This window comes from Diorhabda sublineata, chromosome 7, assembly GCF_026230105.1.
Source record: "Diorhabda sublineata isolate icDioSubl1.1 chromosome 7, icDioSubl1.1, whole genome shotgun sequence".
Lineage (NCBI taxonomy): Eukaryota > Metazoa > Arthropoda > Insecta > Coleoptera > Chrysomelidae > Diorhabda > Diorhabda sublineata.
Window position 1 is genome coordinate 23,107,182 of NC_079480.1, and position 27,630 is coordinate 23,134,811.

At 28.3% G+C, this 27,630-nt stretch overlaps 2 protein-coding genes across 2 annotated transcripts in view; one reads left to right on the forward strand and one right to left on the reverse strand.

Moving 5' to 3' along the window:
• The window catches only part of LOC130447036 (potassium voltage-gated channel protein Shaw), a 44,125-nt gene extending 22,102 nt beyond the window's left edge, over nt 1–22,023 (forward strand). Inside the window, exons 2-8 of the mRNA XM_056783647.1 lie at nt 1,866–2,076; nt 2,162–2,279; nt 7,031–7,225; nt 7,278–7,501; nt 10,584–11,109; nt 11,168–11,363; nt 17,435–22,023. Of these exons, the coding sequence (XP_056639625.1) occupies nt 1,868–2,076; nt 2,162–2,279; nt 7,031–7,225; nt 7,278–7,501; nt 10,584–11,109; nt 11,168–11,363; nt 17,435–17,610 (1,644 nt within the window). The 5' untranslated portion in view covers nt 1,866–1,867 and the 3' untranslated portion in view covers nt 17,611–22,023. The remainder of the gene's footprint in view (nt 1–1,865; nt 2,077–2,161; nt 2,280–7,030; nt 7,226–7,277; nt 7,502–10,583; nt 11,110–11,167; nt 11,364–17,434) is intronic.
• A 557-nt stretch (nt 22,024–22,580) lies between these two features.
• Nucleotides 22,581–27,630, reverse strand: part of LOC130447038 (uncharacterized) — a 39,179-nt gene continuing 34,129 nt past the window's right edge. Inside the window, exons 6-8 of the mRNA XM_056783650.1 lie at nt 27,060–27,224; nt 24,995–25,118; nt 22,581–24,932 (exon numbers count right to left, since the gene is read on the reverse strand). Of these exons, the coding sequence (XP_056639628.1) occupies nt 23,965–24,932; nt 24,995–25,118; nt 27,060–27,224 (1,257 nt within the window). The 3' untranslated portion in view covers nt 22,581–23,964. The remainder of the gene's footprint in view (nt 24,933–24,994; nt 25,119–27,059; nt 27,225–27,630) is intronic.

The following is a 27,630-nucleotide window of genomic DNA, read 5'->3' on the forward strand; positions in this document are numbered from 1 at the left end:
TTTTTTTGCAATAAATTGAAAAGCTAGAATTTAGCCGTTTTAACGTGAATAATTGACAAAACTTAATGAAAAAATTAATACAAGCCTTAGTTTTTTCCAAAAAATAATAAAAACCTAATTTTGTTTCTTTAAATAGTGATACAAACAATTGCATAAAAATTTATGACCTTCATTTTTCGGAGTAACTCTATATTATCATAGTGAACACGAAGAAACATGTGGCATCCATGTATTAATTTTCTTCTGAAAAAAGTCTAATTTGACTGGACTAAATAGCTAGATTCATCGGCGAGGTACAATCAGATCGAATTACTGCAATTAATTTTAGGTTAACCACGTCTACGGACATGGTAATTGACTGTTTCACAACCCTAAATATACTTGTACAATATAAAAAGAATATGTATAGATCTATGGTTTAAGATATTGGCAATAAAAGTTTTGTATGTCATTCTATATTGTTATAATATACCGACATACATGTAACATAAAAAACATATATACCTAATAGTTACAATATTTTATTATAATATACCGATGTATATATAAAGACAAACAAATTATATACGTATTTATAATAGAAATATACAAGGAGATTTGAATAATTATGGTAGATGGAAGTTCTAAGAAAATAGGACGTCAACAATTAAACTGAAGAATATCTAGGCATAATAATGACTAAAAGGAAACGAAGATTAATAAAATAAAAATAAAATTAGGCATATAGAGTAGAGGGGGAAGTACCAGAAACACATAAAAGAAGAAAGACCAGTAAATAGAGATAAATACTCGAAGTTCAACTGAACGAAGAATTAATATGATTAAGTATCAAGAATATTTCACCAAAGACAGTTAACAAAGTTAAGGAAATAGTTCAGAGTCAAAGGACGAGGATGAAAATAAAATGAATAATATCGGATACGTAGAGCATTAAATATAGTTAAATTGGAACGAAATTCATGCCTACTAGTTTTTAAAAACGTATTTGTTGTGGGATTGTGACAATCAAACAACAAAGTGTACTTTTTTTATTATATATTTTAGAATATTTAGTTTTAGAATATATCGACCACATAGTGAAAAGCTCCGAATATACATATTAAAAAGAGTACACTTTCACGTTTGACTGCCACATCCCACAACCAAATCGTTCCTTGATCTGTAGGTGAATATAGGAACAAACATAAGTACTACATTTTTTCATTTAAGGTGGTGTATAAATTCGTTTAAGGTATAAACGTCACTTGAATTATTCATTTTGCAGTAAACGAAGCGAGCAAGTGAATAAATCGAGAGTGTTCATGTTCACTCGCCAAGATTTGTATCGAGGAGGCGCATCGTGACAGTCTGGAGCGGGCATAAAGAAAAATGTTGGGAGGTTTTAATCTGTAGAATAATGACAAATAATATAGATTATATTAAACCTAACCTAACCTATATTTTAATATAAAAGAAAATTTTATCCATACAGTCGAACGTAATGGAAAAAAAGAAGAATAGCAAACTCGTAACAATGGAAAATTTTATCTTGAGGCTATCGACGGACCCATCTGTGTTGACACTGGCTAGTGGGCATAACACACGTTTCCTTTCATTTCATAATTAATCCCCAAGGGAGAGAAAACATTGGCGGGTCATCAAAATGAAAAATATTGTTGAAAGAAATTTAGATCTTGGAGAATCTTGTTTGTCTAAGTGTAGGCCTGTCTAGCAATTTTTTGTGATCAAAAAACGCAATTCATAAAAAATTTTACGTCGTTAATCAGTAATTCTGCAATGCATTTATTTGGAACGTGCTAAAAGCTTTTAATACCTCATTGTTGGTTTATAACAGACTAGAAGTGACATTTTTTTTTTGATTCCAGAAATGAATTCCAGTAACATGGACGCGGAAAACCGCGTCGTTCTCAACGTCGGTGGTATTCGACACGAAACGTACAAAGCGACGCTCAAGAAAATACCTGCCACCAGACTTTCGAGGCTTACAGAAGCTCTAGGTAATTACGACCCTATACTCAACGAATTCTTCTTCGATAGACACCCAGGAGTTTTTGCACAAGTTTTGAATTATTATCGGTAAGAGTCCTACTTCTATATGTTTCTGTAAATACGAGGGTCATTTCGAATGTATGTAAGTTCAAAAAAGAAATTTTAATTACAGAACGGGTAAATTGCATTATCCATCTGACGTTTGCGGACCGTTGTTCGAAGAAGAGTTAGAATTTTGGGGGTTGGATGCCAATCAAGTAGAACCTTGTTGTTGGATGACCTACACGCAGGTAATTATAATATAAAATTTTATATATCCTCATCTAGAACGGTCGAATAAAACAATTTCTGTTATTTTATTTCGTGAGACAACCGGTATACATGTGTCTGTATCAAATAGACATACAAAATGTCCTAAGAGTAATTAAAAAAATTATAGTTTATGTAATTATTTGATATTATAAAAAAAACATTAAAGAAAACGTATACACCTCGTATACTTATACAACACTCTGTATATATCGAAATAATATCAAAATGTGTAACTTATCATTTTTCTTAATAATATCTAAAGATAGCTCATATATTTAAAATTCTCATAATATTGGTACATCCTGTATGTACACTTTAAGTCAAAAGTTTTTGTCCACCCCGTAATCTCTTCGTTAAATTTCAAAATGAAACAAATTTCTCAATCATATTGTCAAGTGATGGTGTGTCATTGTCTCAAAAAAAATTATTTGTTATACGAGGGCAAGTTTATATTTTGTCTGTGAGTGCGACAAGTTAAAACTTGCAAGTATGGCGGTGGCTCGGTGATGGTTTGGAGGTAGAAGACTAAATACCAGGTATTCATTTTATTTGTTGTGTGTTACGCAAACTACAAGGTGGGCAAAAACTTTTGACCAATAGTATATATATACAGGGTGTCCCATGATGAGTTATAACTACTATCTGTATATGGCAAAATACTTATAATAAAATCATGAAAATTTCTACGTTTGGGCTTTCGGATACGATATTTTTAACTAAAATATTTTTAAAGATCGCCGACTTCCGGTTCTACCGGAAGGCGACTGTTACTTTGTTATTTTGAAAAGAACACACTGTATATTAATATATTTTTGAAATTTACGTAAAATTTTGGTATACTTTGTCTAAAAACTGTTTTCAAAAAATGCATACTTTTTGAGTTATTGATTCTTTTGTAAAAAATTTGACCGTTGTAGATCTTTATAAATTATTTTTTTACCAGATCCGATTGTAAGACCCGATTGTAAAAAAATTTGACAAGCCTGTATAAAAAATTCAATATTTCCGAAACCATTCGAGATATCGTTTTATTTTTGACATCAATCGATTGAGAAAACGTGTGCCTTAATGACTGTTTAATCAGACTCATTCAGTTCCATAATTGAAAGAAATATACAGGGTTAAAGTTTGAGTAATTTTTTTTTTTTGAAAATATCACTATTTAAATTTATTGTATTAAAAATTGTGACATGGCAACGATGTAATACATGAAAATCAAAAGAGAAACGTTGCATATATTACATATCTTCACAATAAATGCATAGTTTCAGCGTTGTCTAAAATTCAAAAAATCCAAAAAAAATTTGACATGCCTGTATAAAAAATTCAATATTTCCGAAACCATTCGAGATATCGTTTTATTTTTGACATCAATCGATTGAGAAAACGTGTCGCTAAATGAGTGTTGATATCAGACTCATTCAGTTTTATAATTGAAAGAAATATACAGGGTTAAAATTTGAGTAATTTTTTTTTTTGAAAATATCACTATTTAAATTTATTGTATTAAAAATTGTGACATGGCAACGTTGTAATACATGAAAATCAAAAGAGAAACGTTGCATATATTACATGTCTTCACAATAAATGCATAGTTTCAGCGTTGTCTAAAATTCAAAAAATCCAAAAAAAATTTGACATGCCTGTATAAAAAATTCAATATTTCCGAAACCATTCGAGATATCGTTTTATTTTTGACATCAATCGATTGAGAAAACGTGTCGCTAAATGAGTGTTGATATCAGACTCATTCAGTTTTATAATTGAAAGAAATATACAGGGTTAAAATTTGAGTAATTTTTTTTTTTGAAAATATCACTATTTAAATTTATTGTATTAAAAATTGTGACATGGCAACGTTGTAATACATGAAAATCAAAAGAGAAACGTTGCATATATTACATATCTTCACAATAAATGCATAGTTTCAGCGTTGTCTAAAATTCAAAAAATCCAAAAAAAATTTGACATGCCTGTATAAAAAATTCAATATTTCCGAAACCATTCAAGATATCGTTTTATTTTTGACATCAATCGATTGAGAAAACGTGTCGCTAAATGAGTGTTGATATCAGACTCATTCAGTTTTATAATTGAAAGAAATATACAGGGTTAAAATTTGAGTAATTTTTTTTTTGAAAATATCACTATTTAAATTTATTGTATTAAAAATTGTGACATGGCAACGTTGTAATACATGAAAATCAAAAGAGAAACGTTGCATATATTACATGTCTTCACAATAAATGCATAGTTTCAGCGTTGTCTAAAATTCAAAAAATCCAAAAAAAATTTGACATGCCTGTATAAAAAATTCAATATTTCCGAAACCATTCGAGATATCGTTTTATTTTTGACATAAATCGATTGAGAAAACGTGTCGCTAAATGAGTGTTGATATCAGACTCATTCAGTTTTATAATTGAAAGAAATATACAGGGTTAAAATTTGAGTAATTTTTTTTTTTGAAAATATCACTATTTAAATTTATTGTATTAAAAATTGTGACATGGCAACGTTGTAATACATGAAAATCAAAAGAGAAACGTTGCATATATTACATATCTTCACAATAAATGCATAGTTTCAGCGTTGTCTAAAATTCAAAAAATCCAAAAAAAATTTGACATGCCTGTATAAAAAATTCAATATTTCCGAAACCATTCAAGATATCGTTTTATTTTTGACATCAATCGATTGAGAAAACGTGTCGCTAAATGAGTGTTGATATCAGACTCATTCAGTTTTATAATTGAAAGAAATATACAGGGTTAAAATTTGAGTAATTTTTTTTTTTGAAAATATCACTATTTAAATTTATTGTATTAAAAATTGTGACATGGCAACGTTGTAATACATGAAAATCAAAAGAGAAACGTTGCATATATTACATATCTTCACAATAAATGCATAGTTTCAGCGTTGTCTAAAATTCAAAAAATCCAAAAAAAATTTGACATGCCTGTATAAAAAATTCAATATTTCCGAAACCATTCAAGATATCGTTTTATTTTTGACATCAATCGATTGAGAAAACGTGTCGCTAAATGAGTGTTGATATCAGACTCATTCAGTTTTATAATTGAAAGAAATATACAGGGTTAAAATTTGAGTAATTTTTTTTTTTGAAAATATCACTATTTAAATTTATTGTATTAAAAATTGTGACATGGCAACGTTGTAATACATGAAAATCAAAAGAGAAACGTTGCATATATTACATGTCTTCACAATAAATGCATAGTTTCAGCGTTGTCTAAAATTCAAAAAATCCAAAAAAAATTTGACATGCCTGTATAAAAAATTCAATATTTCCGAAACCATTCGAGATATCGTTTTATTTTTGACATCAATCGATTGAGAAAACGTGTCGCTAAACGACTGTTTATATCAGATTCATTCAGTTCCATAATTGAAAAAAATATACAGGGTTAAAATTTGAGTAATTTTTTTTTTTTGAAAATATCACTATTTAAATTTATTATATTAAAAAATGTGACATGGCAACGTTGTAATACATGAAAATCAAAAGAGAAACGTTGCATATATTACATATCTTCACAATAAATGCATAGTTTCAGCGTTGTCTAAAATTCAAAAAATCCAAAAAAAATTTGACATGCCTGTATAAAAAATTCAATATTTCCGAAACCATTCGAGATATCGTTTTATTTTTGACATCAATCGATTGAGAAAACGTGTCGCTAAATGACTGTTTATATCAGACTCATTCAGTTTTATAATTGAAAGAAATATACAGGGTTAAAGTTTGAGTAATTTTTTTTGAAAATATCACTATTTAAATTTATTGTATCTACAGTGGTGACATGGCAACGTTGTAATAGATGAAAATCGAAAGAAGAACGTTGATACTATCATAAAAAAAACAACAGCTTATTCGTGATCGTACAAAGCGAATTATATAACATAAAGTTTGAGGTTATGAAACAAAATTTCATATTTCAAAGGGGGGCCCATTTGTTCTGAAAAAAGAAAAAAAATTGTTTCAGATTCTGTTGAATTTATGTAGAATCATTTTGTTTTATACGAGGAGTTCAAAAAGGATATCAGTAGCTGAAAAAAAAATTATTATAGGAGGAAAATTGATGTAAATTGGATTTTCTGGAAAGCGGTAAATTTGATCTGGAAACTAATATGATTTTCGGATTTATCGATACAAAATACATAAAATTATATTATATTAATTTTCGCATACCTTCACAATAAATGCATTAAAATGGAAAAAACTGGGTGGTTCTATTTAAAAAAAAATTAAAAAAATAAAGAAATTTGATATTTTTGAAGTTAAACTTTGAACACTTTTTATACACACTCTGTATGAAATGAAAAATTTTTGGACGTAGATTAAAATACGTCTGACCTTGCTAACAATAACCGAATAAAAACTATTTTCATATCGTTAAGGGTATCCTCGTAAAAAAATAATTTGTAAGGGTCTGCAACGGTCAAATTTTTTACAAAAAAATTAATAACTGAAAAAGTATGCATTTTTCGAAAAAAGTTTTTAGACAAAAGTGTATTAAAATTTCACGTAGATTTCATAAATGTATTAACATACAGGGTGTTCTATTTAAAATAACAAAGTTACAGTCGACTTCATGATTTTACTATAAATATTTTGCCATATATACAAATAGTTTTAACTCGTCGTGGGACACCCTGTATAGAATTGACTCTTAGAACTAGTTTTTGAACGTTTTTTCTGTAGCACAGGGATACCCAAGAAACTTTGGCGGTTTTAGATAGGTTAGATTTAGATACAGAAAAACCTAGCGACGAAGAAATAGCAAGAAAATTCGGATTCGAAGAAGATTATTATAGAGGGACTTTATCTTGGTGGCAGATAGTTAAACCGAAAATTTGGTCGTTATTCGATGAACCTTATTCATCTACAGCGGCAAAAGTAAGCAAAAAAAACTGAAAAACTCGCCAAAAACTGACAAGTTTTTTTTTAGGTGATTGGAGTTGTGTCAGTATTCTTCATATGCGTTTCTATACTGTCGTTTTGTTTGAAAACTCACCCCGACATGAAAGTACCGTCTATTAGGTTGGTAAGCGTGCGTACACCAGAAAACGGTACCAACTATTATTTCGATAAAGTCGATACGGACGCGCACATCGCTTTCTTTTACATCGAATGCATTTGCAACGCTTGGTTCACTTTCGAAATTTTTGTAAGGTGAGTTAACTATTCGTGTCATCCACCGACAACGTTTACATGTAGTTTCCCCATGTTATAATAAAAGGTTGCACCTCAAACATGGTTTCTATATCCTCTAGTTGGGGTGGATCAGTCCAATTGATTCATGTCTACACATCTTAGCTTATTTTCTGTCTTATCTTGTCAGTTTATAAATCCGATTCTGCTTTAGGTCTTTGCCTAGGCCTACCGCGTCTTTTTCTACCATTGGAATCCCATATTATGGGAAATTTCCTATAATTTTTTTATTTTGTTGACTAAAATTGTTTCCTACGAGCAAAACCGAAAGAGAATCAACTCAAAAAAGACAAATTTCGAATGCTTGTTAACTGCATTTAGAAAAATAATTTGAGGTTAAAATATTTCTAATTGGAAACATTATATACCTGTGGGAAAATGTGGTTTTCCCTTTACGTCGAAGTGTCCAAAACCGATTTTCCCAACTATTTTGGTATCATTCCATCGGTTTTTCCTAAATTTCCAAAAAAAATTGAGAGTTATAGAAAAATCTTGAATCAAAGTTCGAAATCTCATAATTTTCCACAAAAATAACCCACAAAATTTTCCGCTTTCACTGATATTTACAAGATTAGGGTGGCTGGAGATTGAGGGATGAAAATTACAGATTTAAAATAAATTAATTCGTCAAAAAAGTTTTCTCAAAAAAAAATTTAAGATATTAATCATATTGAGAAAAACGCAGTTTTTCAGCGGTAATTGCAACCCTTATATTCTACCCTATATATTTGTAAATATCAGAACAATCAAAGGGCCATTTTTGTGCGAAATAAAAAAATCTAAAACTCTAACTTTTTCTACTTTTTCAAAAATTAGAAGAAACACTTCAAAATTTTTTTTCGGCTCTACCAGGGGGGTTATACAAAAAAATTCTCAACCCCTCTATTCAGCACGTCTCAAATTTACTTATAATGAAAATTCAGGAACCTAAATCTATAATTAAATTTTAAACTCGATTGTTAAACCCATTCATCGGTTATAAAAAAATATATAAAATCGTGAAAAATTATTTTTGAATGTTTTTTCTTTATTTTCTTCAGTTAAACTGCCTCCTCTCCAACAAGACTTTTCTTTTGAATCAAAAATTCAGTTCAAATCGGATGTGAATCCAATTATCGGTAAGACCGGAATGTAAAAAAATTTGACATCGTTGCATAAAAAATTAAAAATTTCCGATACAATTCGAGATATCGATTTATTTTTGACATGAATCGATTGAGAAAACGTGTGCCTTAATGACTATTTATTTTAGATTTATTCATTTCCATAATTGAAAGAAATATACAGGGTTACAGTTTGATTAATTTTTTTTGACATAGACAATTATTTAAATTTATTGTATGTACAATTGTGACATGGCAACGTTGTAATACATGAAAATCGAATTAAAAACGTTTATACTATTTAAGAAAAAATACAATAGCTCATTCGTGATCGTATAAAGCGAATTATATAACATAAAGTTTGAGGTTATGTAACAAAATTTTATAAATCAAAGGGGGACCTGTGTATGGTGAAAAAATAAGAAAAAATTGTTTCAGATTCTATTGAATTTCTGTAGAAACGGTTTGTTTTATACGAGAAGTTCGAAAAGGATATCAGTTGCTGAAAAAAAAATTATTATAGGCGGAAAATTGAGAAAAATAAATTAAAATTGAATTTTCTGGAAAACGCTAGATTTGATCTGAAAACTAATATGATATTCGGATTTTTCGATACAAAATACATATTACATAAATTTTCGCATACCTTTACGATAAATGCATAGTTTCATCATTGTCGAAAATTCTAAAAATTCAGAAAAATTTGACACGCCTGTATAAAAAACTCAATATTTCCGAAACCATTCGAGATATCGATTTATTTTTGACATAAATCGATTGTGAAAACGTGTGCCTTAATGACTGTTTATTTCAGATTTATTCATTTCTATAATTGAAAGAAATATACAGGGTTAAAGTTTGAATAATTTTTTTTTGACAAATATCAGTATAAAAATTTATAGTACCTACAGTTGTTACATGGCAACGTTGTAATACATGAAAATCGAAAGAAAAACGTTTATACTATTTAAAAAAAAATACAATAGCTCATTCGTGATCGTATATAGCGAATTATACAACATAAAGTTTGAGGTTATGTAACAAAATTTCATATATCAAAGGGGGACCTGTGTGTTGTGAAAAATAAGAAAAAATTGTTTCAGATTTTATTGAATTTCTGTAGAAACGGTTTGTTTTATATGAGAAGTTCGAAAAGGATATCAGTTCCTGAACAAAAAAATTATTATAGGCGGAAAATTGAGGAAAATAAATGAAAACTGGATTTTATGGCAAACGGTAGATTTGATCTGGAAACTAATATGATTTTCGGATTTTTCGATAGAAAATACATAAAATTATATAAATTTTTGCATATCTTCACAATAAATATATAGTTTCAACGTGGTCTAAAATTCTAAAAATCCAGAAAAATTTGACACGCCTGTATAAAAAACTCAATATTTCCGAAACCATTCGAGATATCGATTTATTGTTGAAATGAATCGATTTAAAAAACTTGTTCCTAAATGACTGTTTTTATCAAATTCCTTCAATTTTATAAGAGTAAGAAATATACGGGGTTAAAGTTAAAATAATTTTTTTTGAACAATAATCTCTATTTAAATTTATTGTATCTAAAATTGTGACATGGCAACGTTGTGATACATAAAATTCAAAAGAAAAACGTTGATACGATCACAAAAAAAATACAACAGCTTAATCGTGATCGTATAAAGCGAATTATATAACATAAAGTTTGAGGTTATGTAACAAAATTTCTGATTTCAAAGAGGGTCCTGTTTGTTGTGAAAAATAATAAAAATTTGTTTTAATTTGTCCTAAAATTCTGTACAAAACGTTTTTGTATACGAGGAATTCAAAAAGTTCAATTAGTTTCTTGAAAAAAAGCGTCAAATTAGATTTTCTGGTAAACGATACATTTGATCTGGAAACTAACGTTTTAAGATTTTTTTTGTAAAAAATAAATTTTTTTCTGTCAGATTCATAGCCAGTCCCAACAAATGGGAGTTCATCAACTCATCTGTAAACATCATAGATTACATAGCAACCGCCAGCTTCTACATCGACTTGGTGTTAAGACGTATAGCTTCCCACGTGGACAATGCAGACATAATGGAATTTTTTTCCATTATTCGTATAATGAGATTATTTAAATTAACTCGACATTCTTCTGGTTTGAAGATACTCATACAAACTTTCCGAGCGTCAGCTAAAGAACTCACATTGTTGGTGTTTTTTCTAGTATTAGGAATAGTGATTTTCGCTAGTTTAGTTTATTACGCCGAACGGATCCAAACTAATCCAGATAATGACTTCAAAAGCATACCTTTGGGTTTATGGTGGGCTTTGGTAACCATGACCACGGTCGGTTATGGAGATATGGTACCCAAAACTTACATCGGAATGTTTGTCGGTGCTTTGTGTGCCTTAGCTGGTGTATTGACGATTGCCCTTCCCGTACCAGTCATCGTATCAAATTTCGCCATGTACTACAGCCACACCCAGGTAAGTACCAATTGAAAACTATATTTTTTTTTTGTTTTGGTTAACGTCGATTTTTAAGGCTCGAGCAAAACTCCCGAAAAAACGTCGAAGAGTTCTTCCCGTGGAACCGACGAGAGGTCCACGGTTACCAGGTCAACCTGGTGCTCCGGTAACAGCTGGTTCTATTGGTCCAACAGCCAAAGAAAAAAATCCTTCTCTTAATACCGCCAATAATCCTATGGAGAACAAATTGGGAGCGCCGCTTCCAAAAATGGGTGAGTATCAATTTTTGATATACGTTTCGAAAAGAAACTTTGCATTACCTTATAATATTCATATTTTGACTATATTTTAGACTACAAGTTTATTTGTATCAAACTTTATGAACTATATTAAAATTTTTTGACAATTTTCTCAAGAAAACAAAAATCCATCGACCACCAACTAACCGATACCGGATCCAGGAACTCACGATGAGATTGATCGAGGGGAAGAAACTTTCATCATCAAAAACCACCCGAAAAGAAAAAAATTTAACGATTGACCGACCACAATCGAAGGAGACGTCATTAGACGACAATGAGGTCACATATTATGGGATTCCCTGCAGAGGATGACGCACCAGCTCAATCCATCGACGGCGGTGTGAAAAACTGGGGTTTCGAATTCTTTAGTCTTTAGTACAGCACCGATTTATTTGAAATTTTGCAGATGAGTGGTGTGTATCTAAAAAACGAGATCTACATAGTGCCGAAATGTGCAACCTCCCCCTTTTCAGGGGTGGAAAATTTTTCACCCAAAATAACCCCAGAAATCGAGAGGTCAGCCAATTTAAAGAAAAAAAAGTCATATAAAGTTTTTTTGTCGGATGAATAGTTTTTCAGTCATTCGATTTTTTGTCAAAAAATCACATTTTTAATAGTTTTTTACGTATAACTCTGTAATGATGCATTTTATCGAAAAAAGTGTGATGAACAAAAATGAAGATTATAAAAAAACAAAGAAATTAAGTTATATTTTAAGATCTTAATGTTTTACCTAAAGCAAGTTATAGATACTTGAATAGCTTTTGTTTTACGTGATTGAGTATTTAACCTTAAATAACGAAAAAAGGGTACATTTTTCAACAAAAAGTCATAGAATACTTTTTAAAGAGCTTAAAAAGATCTTTCAAATGATTACTAATAAAAGTCGTTTTGACTGAAATTTTAGTGAGATATGATGGAAAATAGTTAAAGCTAAAAAAAATTGCACTAAAACTAATGCCATTTCATTTAAAATCAAAATTAAACTTATTCCTTGTGCTAAATACTTTATTTGGATGTTATTCACGACATCTGAAAGTTTGGCTGATTAGAAATGTATAATTTTGAAAAAAATTAGCTTTAAATAATACTTTTTTTTTGATTTTTCAAAAAAAAACAATTTGCTCATTTTTTTCTCCATAACTATAAAAGATACAAAAACAAATAAACAGTCAAATTAAAGCATTTTTTATGACGATTATTTTGCTTTTTTTATTCTTTTTTTAGTATAAAAATTGGCAGAGTTATAACCAAATTAATCCGTCACTATAGTGCTAGGATTACTTATCCACATACCTTTGACCCTTTATTAATAAAATGTGTAGGGTCTCAAACCCTCCTAACATACATAGGCTTGTAGCCCTGAAAATTACCTTTAAAATGGTTTTTTGTAGGATGCGATAGCATCAAAATTAATGAAGTTACATAAAAAATAAAAATTTGAATTTTTTTTTGTGAATTATAGGTTATGAAAAAGTTTCCAATTTTGGCGCACGGATTTTTTCTGTTAATGCTGAGTAGCATGAAGATACATTTGAGAGTACCAAGAGATGATATACTTATAATCTTGGTAAAGGGGTGGTTCTTAAGGGGTGTCAGGGTGTAGAGAATGAAAAATCACTTCGTGTTTTGAAAATACACTTGAATACCGAGAGAATTCAAAATCAAAATTAATTTTTTTTCAATTTTTTATCAAAGGGGTGGTTCTTAAGGGTTGACGAGGTATACACAATTAAAACTTACTTCACGTAGAGACAAGAAACTTTAATACCAAAAAGAATGCAAAATCTAAAAGTTGTTATTAGATTTATTTGCATTTCAATCTCTGCAAAGGGGTAGTTTTTAAGGGTTAAATAATAAAAATTAATAACCAATTGAATTTTATTAAAATGCTATGAATTTTTCACAGTAAAAATGAAATTCCAATGTTTTAAATCGTTAAAAGATGTTTTCCTATATTATTTTCATCGTAATGGTAGTTTTTAAAGATTTTTAAGGGTTGATACTTCAAAATATATAAATTTTCAATTAAAAAATATGTTAAGATATTTATGCGGCATAAGCAAAAAATATTTGAATTGAAAACAAGTATGAAAAACTATAATATTAGTATTTTTCGATAGGGGGCGGTTTTCATTCCTTAAAAAGAATTTGCACACCTTTCGACCATGTAGATCTTGATACGGAGGATAAGATAGCTTAATTCTAAATTTTCAGGAAAATCGGAGCTGCATTAAAGAATTCGCAAGTTTGAAACCATTTTGTGCTTGTGTGTCGACCGCGCCATGTGCGTCGCATTTCGACGCTGAAAATTCCCCATTATCTCATTTAGTGGGTTCAAATATTTGTTTAGGCACTGAAGAATCGGGTGAATAACATCCTTTTACCACTTTTTCGTAATCTGAAACATTGGGAGCCCAAGATCAATTCGACAACTTTATTGATATTTTTTAATATTTAGAAAAAACTTGGATAACTTCGTTTTATGTAAATAACAATCCGGAAGCTTACAACACTTCAAAAACAAGAATAAACGTGTATGTTTGTGGCAAGCTCGATCCCGATTCGGATGTTATTCGATTGCAATCTGACTTTTCCTATATATATTTTGTAAAATCGAATTTAATTTTTTCAGATCAGAACCGTCGTCACTCCAATGTCAGATCGAATGGTACCACAAGTACTGAACCGGTTGAATAGTACGAGGGGTATAAAAGACAATCATTAAATATTTATCGTGGTATTTCGATTTGAATATAGACCTTTCGTTTTCGGATTATTCTTTAGCGTCAAAGGGATCTAAAAAACGTTAAACGTTTTTTTTTATAATGGAAGCCAAGGTCTATCTTCGAATGCATTGTGGATTTTATGACAAAAAAATAGTGAAGCATGTGTTTTTATACCTTTCCTTCTATATTTTCTAGATAAATTTCTAAATAGGAGGTCAGCATGTACCACAAAACTTTCAATCGTGACTTGTAGTTGAATTAGGCACTAAACTGATTTGAATCGTGGATAGCAAATATCAATTTCAACAACCAAATATCATTATTGAATGTTTAAATGTGATTGATTAACGTTTGTTAACAATTTTCCCAAAACTAACCTCTAAAAAGCATATAAAAACAGTTCTTCTTCTTTTTTGTGACAAGAAGAAGTAACGAGATTTACAGACGTCAAAGAAGGGTCATTAACGCAGATTTCTTTTTGTAAATTTGATTTAAAAACTCCCCAAACTTTGTATGTTATAAGGAAATAATAAAATTAGGCCGAGGGTTAATTTTGTCTCACGCTTTTTGACTAATTTTTGGTATCCCCTGGTATAAACAACTTTTCAAAACTCACGTATTTTAAAATTTTCCCTTGAAAATACATAATATTTCATAAATTTTCGCATTCCTTTACAATAAATGTATAGTTTCAGCGTTGTTGTCTAAAATTCTAAGAATCCTGAAAAAATTTGACATGCCTGTATAAAAAATTCAATATTTCCGAAACCATTGGAGATATCGTTTTATTTTTGACATCAATCTATTGAGAAAACGTGTGCCTTAATGACTGTTTATATCAGACTCATTCAATTCCATAATTGAAAGAAATATACAGGGTTAAAGTTTGAGTAATTTTTTTTTGAAAATATCACTATTTAAATTTATTGTATTAAAAAATGTGACATGGCAACGTTGTAATACATGAAAATCAAAAGAGAAACGTTGCATATATTACATATCTTCACAATAAATGCATTGTTTCAGCGTTGTCTAAAATTAAAAAACCCCAAAAAAAATTTGACATGCCTGTATAAAAAATTCAATATTTCCGAAACCATTCGAGATATCGTTTTATTTTTGACATCAATCGATTGAGAAAACGTGTGGCTAAACGACTGTTTATATCAGATTCATTCAGTTCCATAATTGAAAGAAATATACAGGGTTAAAGTTTGAGTAATTTTTTTTTTTGAAAAATATCACTATTTAAATTTATTGTATTTAAAATTTTGACATGGCAACGTTGTAATACATGAAAATCAAAAGAGAAACGTTGCATCTATTGCATAAATTTTCGCATTCCTTCACAATAAATGCATAGTTTCAGCGTTGTCCAAAATTCAAAAAATCCAAAAAAAATTTGATATGCCTGTATAAAAAATTCAATATTTCCGAAACCATTCGAGATATCGTTTTATTTTTGACATCAATCCATTGAGAAAACGTGTGCCTAAATGACTGTTTATATCAGATTCATTCAGTTTTATAAGAGTAAGAAATATACAGGGTTAAAGTTTGAGTAATTTTTTTTGAAAATATCACTATTTAAATTTATTGTATTAAAAAATGTGACATGGCAACGTTGTAATACATGAAAATCAAAAGAGAAACGTTGCATATATTACATATCTTCACAATAAATGCATTGTTTCAGCGTTGTCTAAAATTAAAAAACCCCAAAAAAAATTTGACATGCCTGTATAAAAAATTCAATACTTCCGAAACCATTCGAGATATCGTTTTATTTTTGACATCAATCGATTGAGAAAACGTGTGGCTAAACGACTGTTTATATCAGATTCATTCAGTTTTATAAGAGTAAGAAATATACAGGGTTAAAGTTTGAGTAATTTTTTTTGAAAATATCACTATTTAAATTTATTGTATTTAAAATTGTGACATGGCAACGTTGTAATACATGAAAATCAAAAGAGAAACGTTGCATATATTACATATCTTCACAATAAATGCATAGTTTCAGCGTTGTCTAAAATTCAAAAAATCCAAAAAAAATTTGACATGCCTGTATAAAAAATTCAATATTTCTGAAACCATTCGAGATATCGTTTATTTTTTGACATCAATCGATTGAGAATACGTGTGCCTTAATGACTGTTTATATCAGACTCATTCAGTTCCATAATTGAAAGAAATATACAGTTTAAAGTTTGAGTAATTTTTTTTTGAAAATATCACTATTTAAATTTATTGTATTAAAAATTGTGACATGGCAACGTTGTAATACATGAAAATCAAAAGAGAAACGTTGCATATATTACATATCTTCACAATAAATGCATAGTTTCAGCGTTGTCTAGAATTCAAAAAATCCAAAAAAAATTTGACATGCCTGTATAAAAAATTCAATATTTCCGAAACCATTCGAGATATCGTTTAATTTTTGACATCAATCGATTGAGAAAACGTGTGGCTAACGACTGTTGATATCAGATTCATTCGGTTCCATAATTGAAAGAAATATACAGGGTTAAAGTTTGAGTAATTTTTTTTTTGAAAAATATCACTATTTAAATTTATTGTATTTAAAATTGTGACATGGCAACGTTGTAATACATGAAAATCAAAAGAGAAACGTTGCATATATTACATATCTTCACAATAAATGCATAGTTTCAGCGTTGTCTAAAATTCAAAAAATCCAAAAAAAATTTGACATGCCTGTATAAAAAATTCAATATTTCCGAAACCATTCGAGATATCGTTTAATTTTTGACATCAATCGATTGAGAAAACGTGTGGCTAAACGACTGTTTATATCAGATTCATTCAGTTCCATAATTGAAAAAAATATACAGGGTTAAAGTTTGAATAATTTTAATCGAATATATGTTTGTCAAAAAACAATTAACATTGTCCATTTTATAATTCCTTTAACCTCATAGTTTGTTTTCGAGATAAACCTGTTCAAATTGAAAAAAAAATATCCCCTTCCCTCTAATATCGACCAATTTTGATATTTTTTCAAATATAGGTGCCTCAAATTACCTTTTTTTGTTTTGAAACACCAAAAATTAGTTTTCGTATAAAAAATAGCATTAACAACTCAATAGAAAGTAATTTTCTTAGTCTCTTCTAGAATTTGTCACATTTTCTCTAAGTACGTAATAAATATTAACACCAATCCTGTATAAAATTTACAGGGTGTTTAATTATGCGACCCACCTGAGTTAAATATGTATGTTTGGCATGGCGTGTTGAATGTTAAAATTTTTGAATTTAATAAATTAACTGGAATTTTTATTTTTTTAGGACTGATAGGGGTGACTTCATCCCTAAATCCAAACGGGGTTGGACTCGAATCAAATCCAGCGTTTTTGATGGGCAAACCAAAATTTGAAAATCCGCCAACTTCACAGCCGACCCAGGTGAATCTAGCTCAAAGCTCGGGTCAGATTTACACCACGACTGTGAAGTCATCCACTTGAGGGATGTATCCAAAAATTACGTTTATTTATAAATCTTCTTTCTTTTCTTTCAACCGAAACGAAAAAATGCTGATAAGGTATCAATACCGATATAAAAACTTTTTCAATACACCCCTGTATTTATTCCCGATAAAAAAACGACAAACTACCTTAGTGTTGATGAAATTTCGCCATTTTCACTTATTTTTTTTTGAATATTCATCTGAAATTGAATTTTTTTGACATCCATTTTTAGTAATTTAACTTTTACGTCTTGTATCTCAGAAACGTCTAGCAATAATTTAGTCATAATTTTTATTATCCTATATACAAAATATATATTTTAAAATATTCACACGATTTCAATTATTTTGTGAAATATAATTTTTCGAAAATTGATAAACATAACCTCAATGTTATATAATTATGTAATTTGGAATAAATTTAACAGTTCCAACACTAATTTGTTTTTTAATAAAATAATTCATCAATACATATAATAATAATAATGTATATAGGGTGTCCCAATTTATAGATATCGTTATATTATAATATATATTATTAAATGGCAACACTGCATGAAAGTGTAAATAATTTGGGAATATTAAATATTGTTATCAATAACGTGAAGAATATACAGGGTGAATTAACGTGAAGAACATACAGGGTGAATATGATTTATAAGCTAAAATTGTAGGCAAAAGGTTAGTCTTTATTTGGACAAAACAATAGACACTCTGTATATTAACTCATATCTAAATTTATTTTATACTCCTATATAGGGTATTTAAAAAGATATGAACATTTTTATATAGAAATCATGCTACAAAGTACACTCTGTATATTAATAATGAGTAAATAAATTATTATTTATTTTGGATGATCGGATATTGTTCAAGTTCTAAATCAATTGTAATAGAAATAATCGAAGAACTTGTATATACAGGGTGGTCCAAATAGTAAACATGTTTTTCTTTAATGATTGTTTTTATTTTTTTTTCAAATTTGGGAACTATAAAATATATTTTTTATTAACTTAGCTTCAATTATCAATTTAAAAAAAATCTGCCGAATTTGACTATCAGAAATGCTTCAAATTCAAATTTGAACTATATAATTCAATCCAAATTAGAGACAGTCTCTGTATATTATTTTTCTTTGAACATAATGATATTTATGGTGTATGAAATTATTGTTTTTTTCTATAAACGGATTTTTTTATAAGAATATGAACAAAATTTCCTTTTTTACTTTTGTTCTTTCAAAAAATATCAAAAGTATCTTCCAAAAAATGAGATATAAAAAAATTTCTTTCCAATATGTAATTTCTAATAAAATTTGTGTGTGTGTGTGTGTGTCAACGGCTAGAATTAGTCTTGAATCGTCCGAAGCATGCGCATCACCTCTATTGTAACTCAAATTATGTTCCAAGAAGAATTTGAATTAATTTCGGTTCGTTCTTGCATAGAAACAATATAAAATTTAAATATAAGATCTTCAAATCATATAAGTAACCTTCACTTGTTCGAAATTTTTTGTTGGAACGGAACCAGAATAAGACTGAATATTTAGCAAATAATGAACGTTTTTCTTTGTGTCATTACGTGTCGAATCGAAATATTAACCCACCATATCAATAAACAATTTCAAAATGAGATGCAAAAGTACTTAATGCCACAGAAATCGAAATGAATTGAATAAAAAAAATTATTTTTTCACGTCAATAACTTATCTTTATACTGTATAAAGCATTTGATATAAAGACACCTCTATATTTTTATACAGGGTGATGTGTGGAGAGATCCAAAAAATTTTTTGTTTTATCGTAACTTTTTATTCGTTTTGTTATTGCAGCCCATAGAAATCAATTACATACACCAAAAAAATTATTTTTTCACTTTAATAACTTATCTTTATACAGTATGTCGCATTTAGTTGTATTTCTAATGATTTTAATGACATTTGAATATAAAACAAATAAAATTAGCCATAACAAGGGCTGTCAAATATAATTAACTTTTAAAACGTCATTAATAAGGTTCTGTAAATATCTTTAATACCTTTTTTTAAATTTTATAATTATATTTTCAAATTAGTGGAATATTGCCTGTATATATTTAGTACAAGTTGTATATTGAATTTAATGACATAATAATATTCAGAATCGACATTTACTCAATATTTTGATCTAATTTCGGCGTTTAAATTTATTTTATTTCATTGATGACTTCATGATCTATTTTGTAAATAATGATATGATTGTCCTATGTAAAGGGCAACACAATTATTATAGAAAAGCCTAAAATATAAAAGTCAGTTCAATAATTTGTATGTATTTACATTGACATTAGAAATACTATAACGTGAAGTTTGAGCTCGAAATAATATTTGTTGACCCTGTATAATAATTAAATAATGTTAATTATGCAGCTTTAAATTTAAAAATATGAACTTAAAGAAATGTGTTTGTTTTGTATAAAAATGCACATAATTAGATTTGTAAATAAATAAATTCTAAATATTTAACATATCTGTTAATGTGAATAATAGATAAAAGTATACATATTTCCTGGTTATGGACCAAAAGTTCATTTACTCATCTTAATCATAATTGTGATATTATTTTCGATTTAAACTAATATCCCTTGTGTAAATTGTTGAATAGCATATTTTATTTTTTCTACGACCAAAAAATCCAATTACATTCAAACAAAAGATGTGTATATCCAAATAAATTAATTATTAATATTTATTGTACATCGTGTCGAAAAAAGACCGCTTGTATTATTTTTGACACTTAAACAAATATCAAACAACCGAATTTGAACATTAAAGTGATAGTTATAGAAAATATCATGTCTTGGTAGGCAATAATTATGAAATATGAAAATTAAGATGCACCACTGCATTAAAACCGGATGTTCTATCATACAAAATGGCCGTAACTGACAGCTTCCTGATACTACACTAATCAAATAAACGCTTTTCTTTTATGCCACTTCGTATTAAAAATATTTTCAGAACAAATTTTTTACTGTGTTGCGTGATGGTTGAGGTTTTATTAACGATATATGGTCGTAGAAAAATGATATAATATAAAGGTAATTTTAAGCTAGACGAGATTTGGGAACAAAAAACTATTTTATAAGATTTAAAGATATCCAGTAAAAATTCAAATCAACATAAAAGAATATGTTTTGCAATAAAACAATTTCTGATTTAGATTAAAAACGAACGTCCTCCACATTAAATGTTAAATAATTATATTTTGTATATCAATCTAGAGTTGTTTTAAAATTTCGTCTGGGCAAAAATAAATAAAATACTTAAGCTAGATTTTGCCTTTTCTCTAATAAATTATTATATCTTAGATAAGTAAATACACATAGTGATCTTTCTAAGAAGGGACCTTGAGATTTTTTAAAATATTTTTATCAGGACCGAGAAAAACGTGAACGCTTTATACTTAGAACCGAAAAAAGCTGTAGAAATTAATTTTTAAAAAAAGAAATGTTACATGTAGATAGATATTCATTACAAAGTACAAGGTGTTCATTCATTAAAAAAAATTTACCTTTCCATTATACTTTTAACACTATACACATCACAAACTTGTTATCCATTATTTTGGATGATTCGTTTCTGGAAAACAGGACCGAGGATAATACTTTCTTGAAGAACTGTTCATGTGGTATTAGTACTTTTCAAATAAAAATTTCATCAACAGAACGAAAAATAAATCACTACCGATTGTTATAACTATAACCTAATATAATAAATTTCACATATTCACAATTTACTGCAGAAAATAATCATCTTAGACTCATTTTTTCTGATGCCACCTTCTTTCTACTCGGTTCGCGCCATATCGTACATATGATGTTTGCGGCGTTGCCGCATTTATTACATTTCATTTCAGAAACATCTGAAATACCTTGTACTTTTATACACTAATTTTCAAACATATAGTAGATTTTTAGAAGTATTTTTTGTTACGATATGAAACTAACGTTCGTTGCTCTATTATCAAAGTATGAAGTGTGATATTTAAGTGATACATTTAGATTTAGTATAAGTAAAAATCCAATTTTTGTTGAATTATTTTTGAATAAAAAAAATTACGTCACTTTCAACAATATATTCGTAATAAATTGACAATAAAGACAACAAAAATGATCAATTAAAACGGATTCTAGTCTACACACAATAGTAGTCACTGGGAACTTGATGTAGATTATGTTATTGTCCATTTTTTCTTGAAAGTATTGATCGCCCCTCGTATCATATCATGTCGAATTTTTTCATTAGATTATCGATTATATTGTAAACTGACGTAATTTTATTGTTAATAAAAACATAACCAATATTGAGTACTACCAATTTTAAATAAATTCGTGTCAGTTAATTGATTGAAATAAATAAATATTATCCAAACTTTTTTTATTTTGATCACCCTTTTTATGTACTGAATGACAAAAAAATCGTATACCCTCTGTAAAATAGAATAAATATAAATGAGCCTGTTTATTGCATACCTTTATTTTACCTGATGCCTATATCACCATTAGTTGCTGTAGAATCTAGGTTTTAGTAGCTCCTTTTGAAATAAAACAATAAAATTTTAAACTATTTATTTTCATAATAAATAAAGGATACATGAGAAACTATTTATTTATAATTATTATAAATACAGAGAAATTTTTCATAGGAAATGCAAAATTATCTAATAATAAGAAATTAAATTCTTGTATTGATTTGACAATTGGCAAAAATAATAGAGAGCAATATTTGAGTATAACTCGCTTGTACTCGTTTAATTAACGTGTTGGGAACAATAGTCATTTCTTGAATCATCAAGTATTGCCAAATGTTTAAAAAGTTTTCACTTAAAAACATTTTTCCAACTGTAATTTAAGTATCTCTTCATCATTTTTGATACAATAATGGAATTAAATATATTAGTTTATTAATATTTAATAATTGAATCGGTATGAAGAATAGTGTAATTAAAAAAATGCAATGCAAATTTTACAACTTACAAATTCAATAAGAAATCTCCCGAAGTTGGTATCAGTGAATCTCGTAACTTCCCGCTCATTTATGCACCTGGCAACACAGTGTCTGGTGTCTAGATCAGAAAAGTTTTTTTTCCTAGTTCGCGTCGCGTCGAGAGAATGAACATAAGTTTTTGTGAGTGATAATTTTTTTACTGTGTACAAGCGGGCTTAAAGACACTTAAAATGTTAGAAATTATTCCAGAATTTGTGATTAGTTACTTATATTTTATTAAGAATTTTCGGGTATGTAGAAACAAATAATGAAATATGTCTTAGAATTCGAATGAAAATTTACTAAAACAAATAAGACATAATATTGCACAATATTATCTATCGACTATGAATATATACAAATAATCACAATTTTTATACCGAGTATCTCATTTAGGTGGACAAAAATTAATTTTCGATTTTATAAATTTATTTACAAGCGTTTCGAACTAATTTTAACAAAAGATCAAAGTATAGATACTTATATTAATACATTTTTAACATTAGAAATAATTAATCAACAAAAAATAAATTTGCAATTTTCAAAGCAATGGATCATTCTAGAATGACGTTATTGACAGTTCCGCCATCTTTGCTAGGTGGTACAAAATCTCACTCGATTTGTATTTGTTAACACTGGCGAGTTTTTCATTTTTAAATCCTTAATATTAGGAAAATTCTGTCAAACTAATTACTTTTGTGTTGTGAATAGTTCATCACGTGCTGAGCTAATTACCTTATAATTTTTTCCATTTCATGCCGTTTCAACCAACAGATGAGACCATCTAAATGCACTGTCGGAAATCAAAAGAAACGGCATTGTATAAGTGTCAAAATATTTCCATTTTCCTATTACATCGGCAAATAACAAAAAATCACAATTGAAAAACGAGATAATAAACAAGAAATGGCTGACCTGTCAATGTCACTGCGTTTTAGAACGCCTTAACGTCAAAGTAAAAAGACAGAGTATTACACAGTTAAATCAGTTGAATGCGAGTTTGAAATGAAACGTGTTTTGTTTTCTATGGAAATGTCAAACTTAACCTATATAAATCTTTTATTTTTATAGTTTTTTAATATTTATGAACTTTTATATAGTTGTATAATATATTTTAAGTATTTAGTAATTATTATTGAGAATTTATCGGTGGAGTAAAAAATTAATTGTGATTTTACCTGTTCTTGTTGTATAAAAAGAAATTATATTGTTCTTAAAAAAAGTACACCGAGAGAAATAATTTGTTTTTGGCAATAAAAGTGAAATTTGTACAAAAACTTCGTTTTGAAACTTACCTATCAAGAAATTCAACCTCACTTAATAATATTAATATAACCCCGATGGAAAATCTGTTAATTTTCCCGAACTTCTGCAATCGCTACCAATAACTTCTCTACTTCTAGAAAAATATTGATGAGTATTAAGTGTTCGTCCTGAATATAATCCAGCGTTATTATATCCCCTGTTGAGGAAACTGGAAGAGTTACTGTATCTTCTTTCCTGGATTCTAGGAAAGTAGTACAGTACTTCGTCCCCGTAGGTTGGTAAAAACATTTTGTGTTTCTCTTCTCGATAAGATTCGAATTTTGGTAAAACGTCCTTCGAATTATTCACATACACATTGGAAATACTCCTACATACAGAAGTTCCTGATATATTCCCCGAATCGCTTTTCGATCTCGAAGCTGGATTTTTATTAGTCACGACGACGTTAATCGATTCAAAATTGTCAACGCGATCCAAACTTTTCGTTTTAGTTTCTTCTTGTTTAATTTCCGTGTATGATACTTCGACCGAATGCCCTGGGAAGATGGCGGATTTTTTTCGATTCGAATTCGATTCCAGCGGGGATTTTTCTTCGTAACGATCCGCTATCGAATAAGAACTGTCACTTGTCAAACTTTCGGCTTCGAAATATATTTCTTTAGTGTTACATTCGTAATCGACCGAAGGGAAGAAGAGGTGGACTAGGCTTCTCGATTTTTTCGGAGGTTCGGGTTGTAAATTAGAAGGGATTATTTCGTATTCGTTCGTTATATCTAAATGAATGGATGTTGATTTATCTTCGGTGTTTTTTAAATTTTCTCTGTTGTAAACTTCGGTTTCTTCGTTACTGATGATGTCTTGTAATTCTTGTATGACTTCTTCGATGGTCGTTTCTTCTTCTGATTCGTTGTCGCGTTGTGGTTCCGGAGCGGTGTACATTTCAAAGACGACTGACGTTGGTTGTATGTCGGTTTCGGGGGTCGGGGTGCGTTCTGATGATGATATACCTTCGTCTTCGGCTGTAGGTTCTAAAATAACGAAAAAAAATTATTTATATCGTTTGTTGCGGTGATATTAGTAGTGAGTTTACCTGAATTACGACGTTCTAGAGTTTGGGACGATCTTAATGATTGGACTTCTTCACGAAGTTCGCTACATTTGTCTCTTAAACATTGATCCATGGAAACTAAGATTCCTTTTTCTTCTTGTAAAACCTAAATAGATGTTGTGTTCGTAATAGATCAAAATCCAAGGGGACAGAATCTACTACAAGTCATATTTCTACTGTTTCTTACAATATTTGTTCATTTTTTTCTATCTCTCTGTATAATTTTCGAAGAATATTGTTGATTTGTCTACTTTTCACTAAATTTAATCATTTGGTGTCAATTTCGATAATTTTCTGTTATTTTCAGCTACTGTCGACAATTTTTAGTTAGTTTAGAAGTTTTTTGCATTTTTCAATGGCTATTCTCAGTTGTTTTTTATTATTCTCCACTATTATAATAATTTTTAATCAAATTCGATTATTTCCAAACGATTTTGACATTTTTCAGTTATTTCTAGCTGTCAAAGTACTTGATTAGCTTAAATTAATAATTACGAGTTGTTTTTTGTTAGTTTTTGATTTTTTTAGTTAATTTCTGTTACTTTGTATTATTTCCAAACCAATTAAGCTTTTTTTCCAAGAAAACTCAATATTTTTAGCTTAAATTATCATTTTTGGTTATTTACAGTTGATTTGCGATAATTTGTATTATTTCGAAAAACCAATTCAATCTTTTTTCAGTTAATAGTATCATTTCTAAATAATTTCAACAATTTCCAATTTGTATCAGCTATCACAGAGCATTTAAAGCTATAATAATTAATAATGAGCCATTTTTTTTTGTTTTTATTAATTAATTCAAGTTTTTTGTTGTTTTTATAAATCAATTTCTTTATTTTTTCAGATTATTTTCGTTATTTTTAATAAATTTTTAGTTAGTATGAATTGATTTTTATTATTTTCAAATCAATTCAACTATTTTCAGTTCAACACTAAGATTTCTAAACGATTTTGTATAGTTTTTACTTATTTTTAGCTATGGCAGAACATTTAAAACTAAAATTATGAATCACAACGTAGTTTATAAGTTGATTTTAGTTTTTTTCTGTTAATTTACATCATTTTTGGTTAATTTTTAGTTAATAATCATTAATTTGTATTATTTTCGAACCAATTTAACAATTTTTACTTCAATATCATTATTTTCCAACGACTTCAATGATTTTCAGTTAATTTTAGCTATTGCAGAACATTTGAAGCTAAATTATGAATTACAAGTTGTTTTATGTTGTTTCTATAAATTAATTTCGTTTTTTTTTCAGTTAATTTTCGTTGTTTTTAGTTAGTTTTTATTAATTTTTATCATTTTCAAATCAATTAAACTATTTCAAGTTCAATGTCATTATTTCCAAACGATTTGGACAATTTTCAGTTGTTTTTAGCTTAAATTATCCATTTCAACATGTTTTTTGTTGTTTTCATTAGTTAATTTCAGTTATTTTTAGTTTATATTTGTTATTTGCAATAACTTATTCTCAAACGAATACTATTATGTTTCATTCAAGCTTCATTTACTAATTACAAGATATCTTTAGACATATTTCGATAATTTTCAGTTATTTTTAGCCAACCAAAGATTTAACACTAGAATTATGAATTTTCGGTTAATTTTTATTTAATTTGCATTAATTTGTATTATTAAGAGCAATTTTAAATTATTTTTAATGTTTTTACTCCAATGTCATGAATTCTAATGATTTTTAAAATTTTTACTTATTTTTAGCTTTCACAGAACATTTGTAGCTTCAATTATTAGTTAATTTCAGTTTTTTCAGTTAATTTTTGTTATTTTCAGTTAGCTTTTAGTCAATTATCAATTATTAATTGTTTTAAACTTGAATAGTTAATAACGAAATATCTTCATTATCTAATTCAGTTGATTTCTGGTATTACCAGTTAATATTTGTTATTTTCAATGAATTTATTTGTTGCCAGTCCATATTTCTTGTTCACAATACATTTTTTAACCATTTTCAGTTTTTTCAATCCAATTTAATTATTACCAAATCATTTCAGTTATCCGTAATTTCCCATTGATTATTTTTACCTGAATCCTTCGTTCCAATACGCACAATTTGTCTTTCAAATGATCGTTCTCCTTTTCTGCACTTTCAGTTCGTATTGTAAGATTTTCAACATCGATGAACTGCTTTTCGAACGTATCCATTTCTTTAAATAGCGCTTCACAACCATCGACATTAACACCCACGTTCTACAAAACAAATAATACCACGATCACAGATATATATCTGTATACAAAAAACCATAGAAATTATCGGGAATTTATAACCTACATGAGATTGACGGAAAAAGAAGAAGTAAGCCGGATTGAAGTTACGTTTAAATTACGTTGCCAGATTTTAAAAATAGTTTGGAAATTGAGGAAATTTTATAAAAACATTTAAAGTATATTTATTTATATAAATATATAAGAAATGGATATATATATATATATATATATATATATATATATATATATATATATATATATATATATATATATATATATATGTAAATATGAAATAAAACATGAAATTCGTCAAGAATTTATAACCTTCAATTTTTATAAGATTGACGCAAAGAGAAGTGGCATTGAAACAACGTTGCCAGATTTTGAA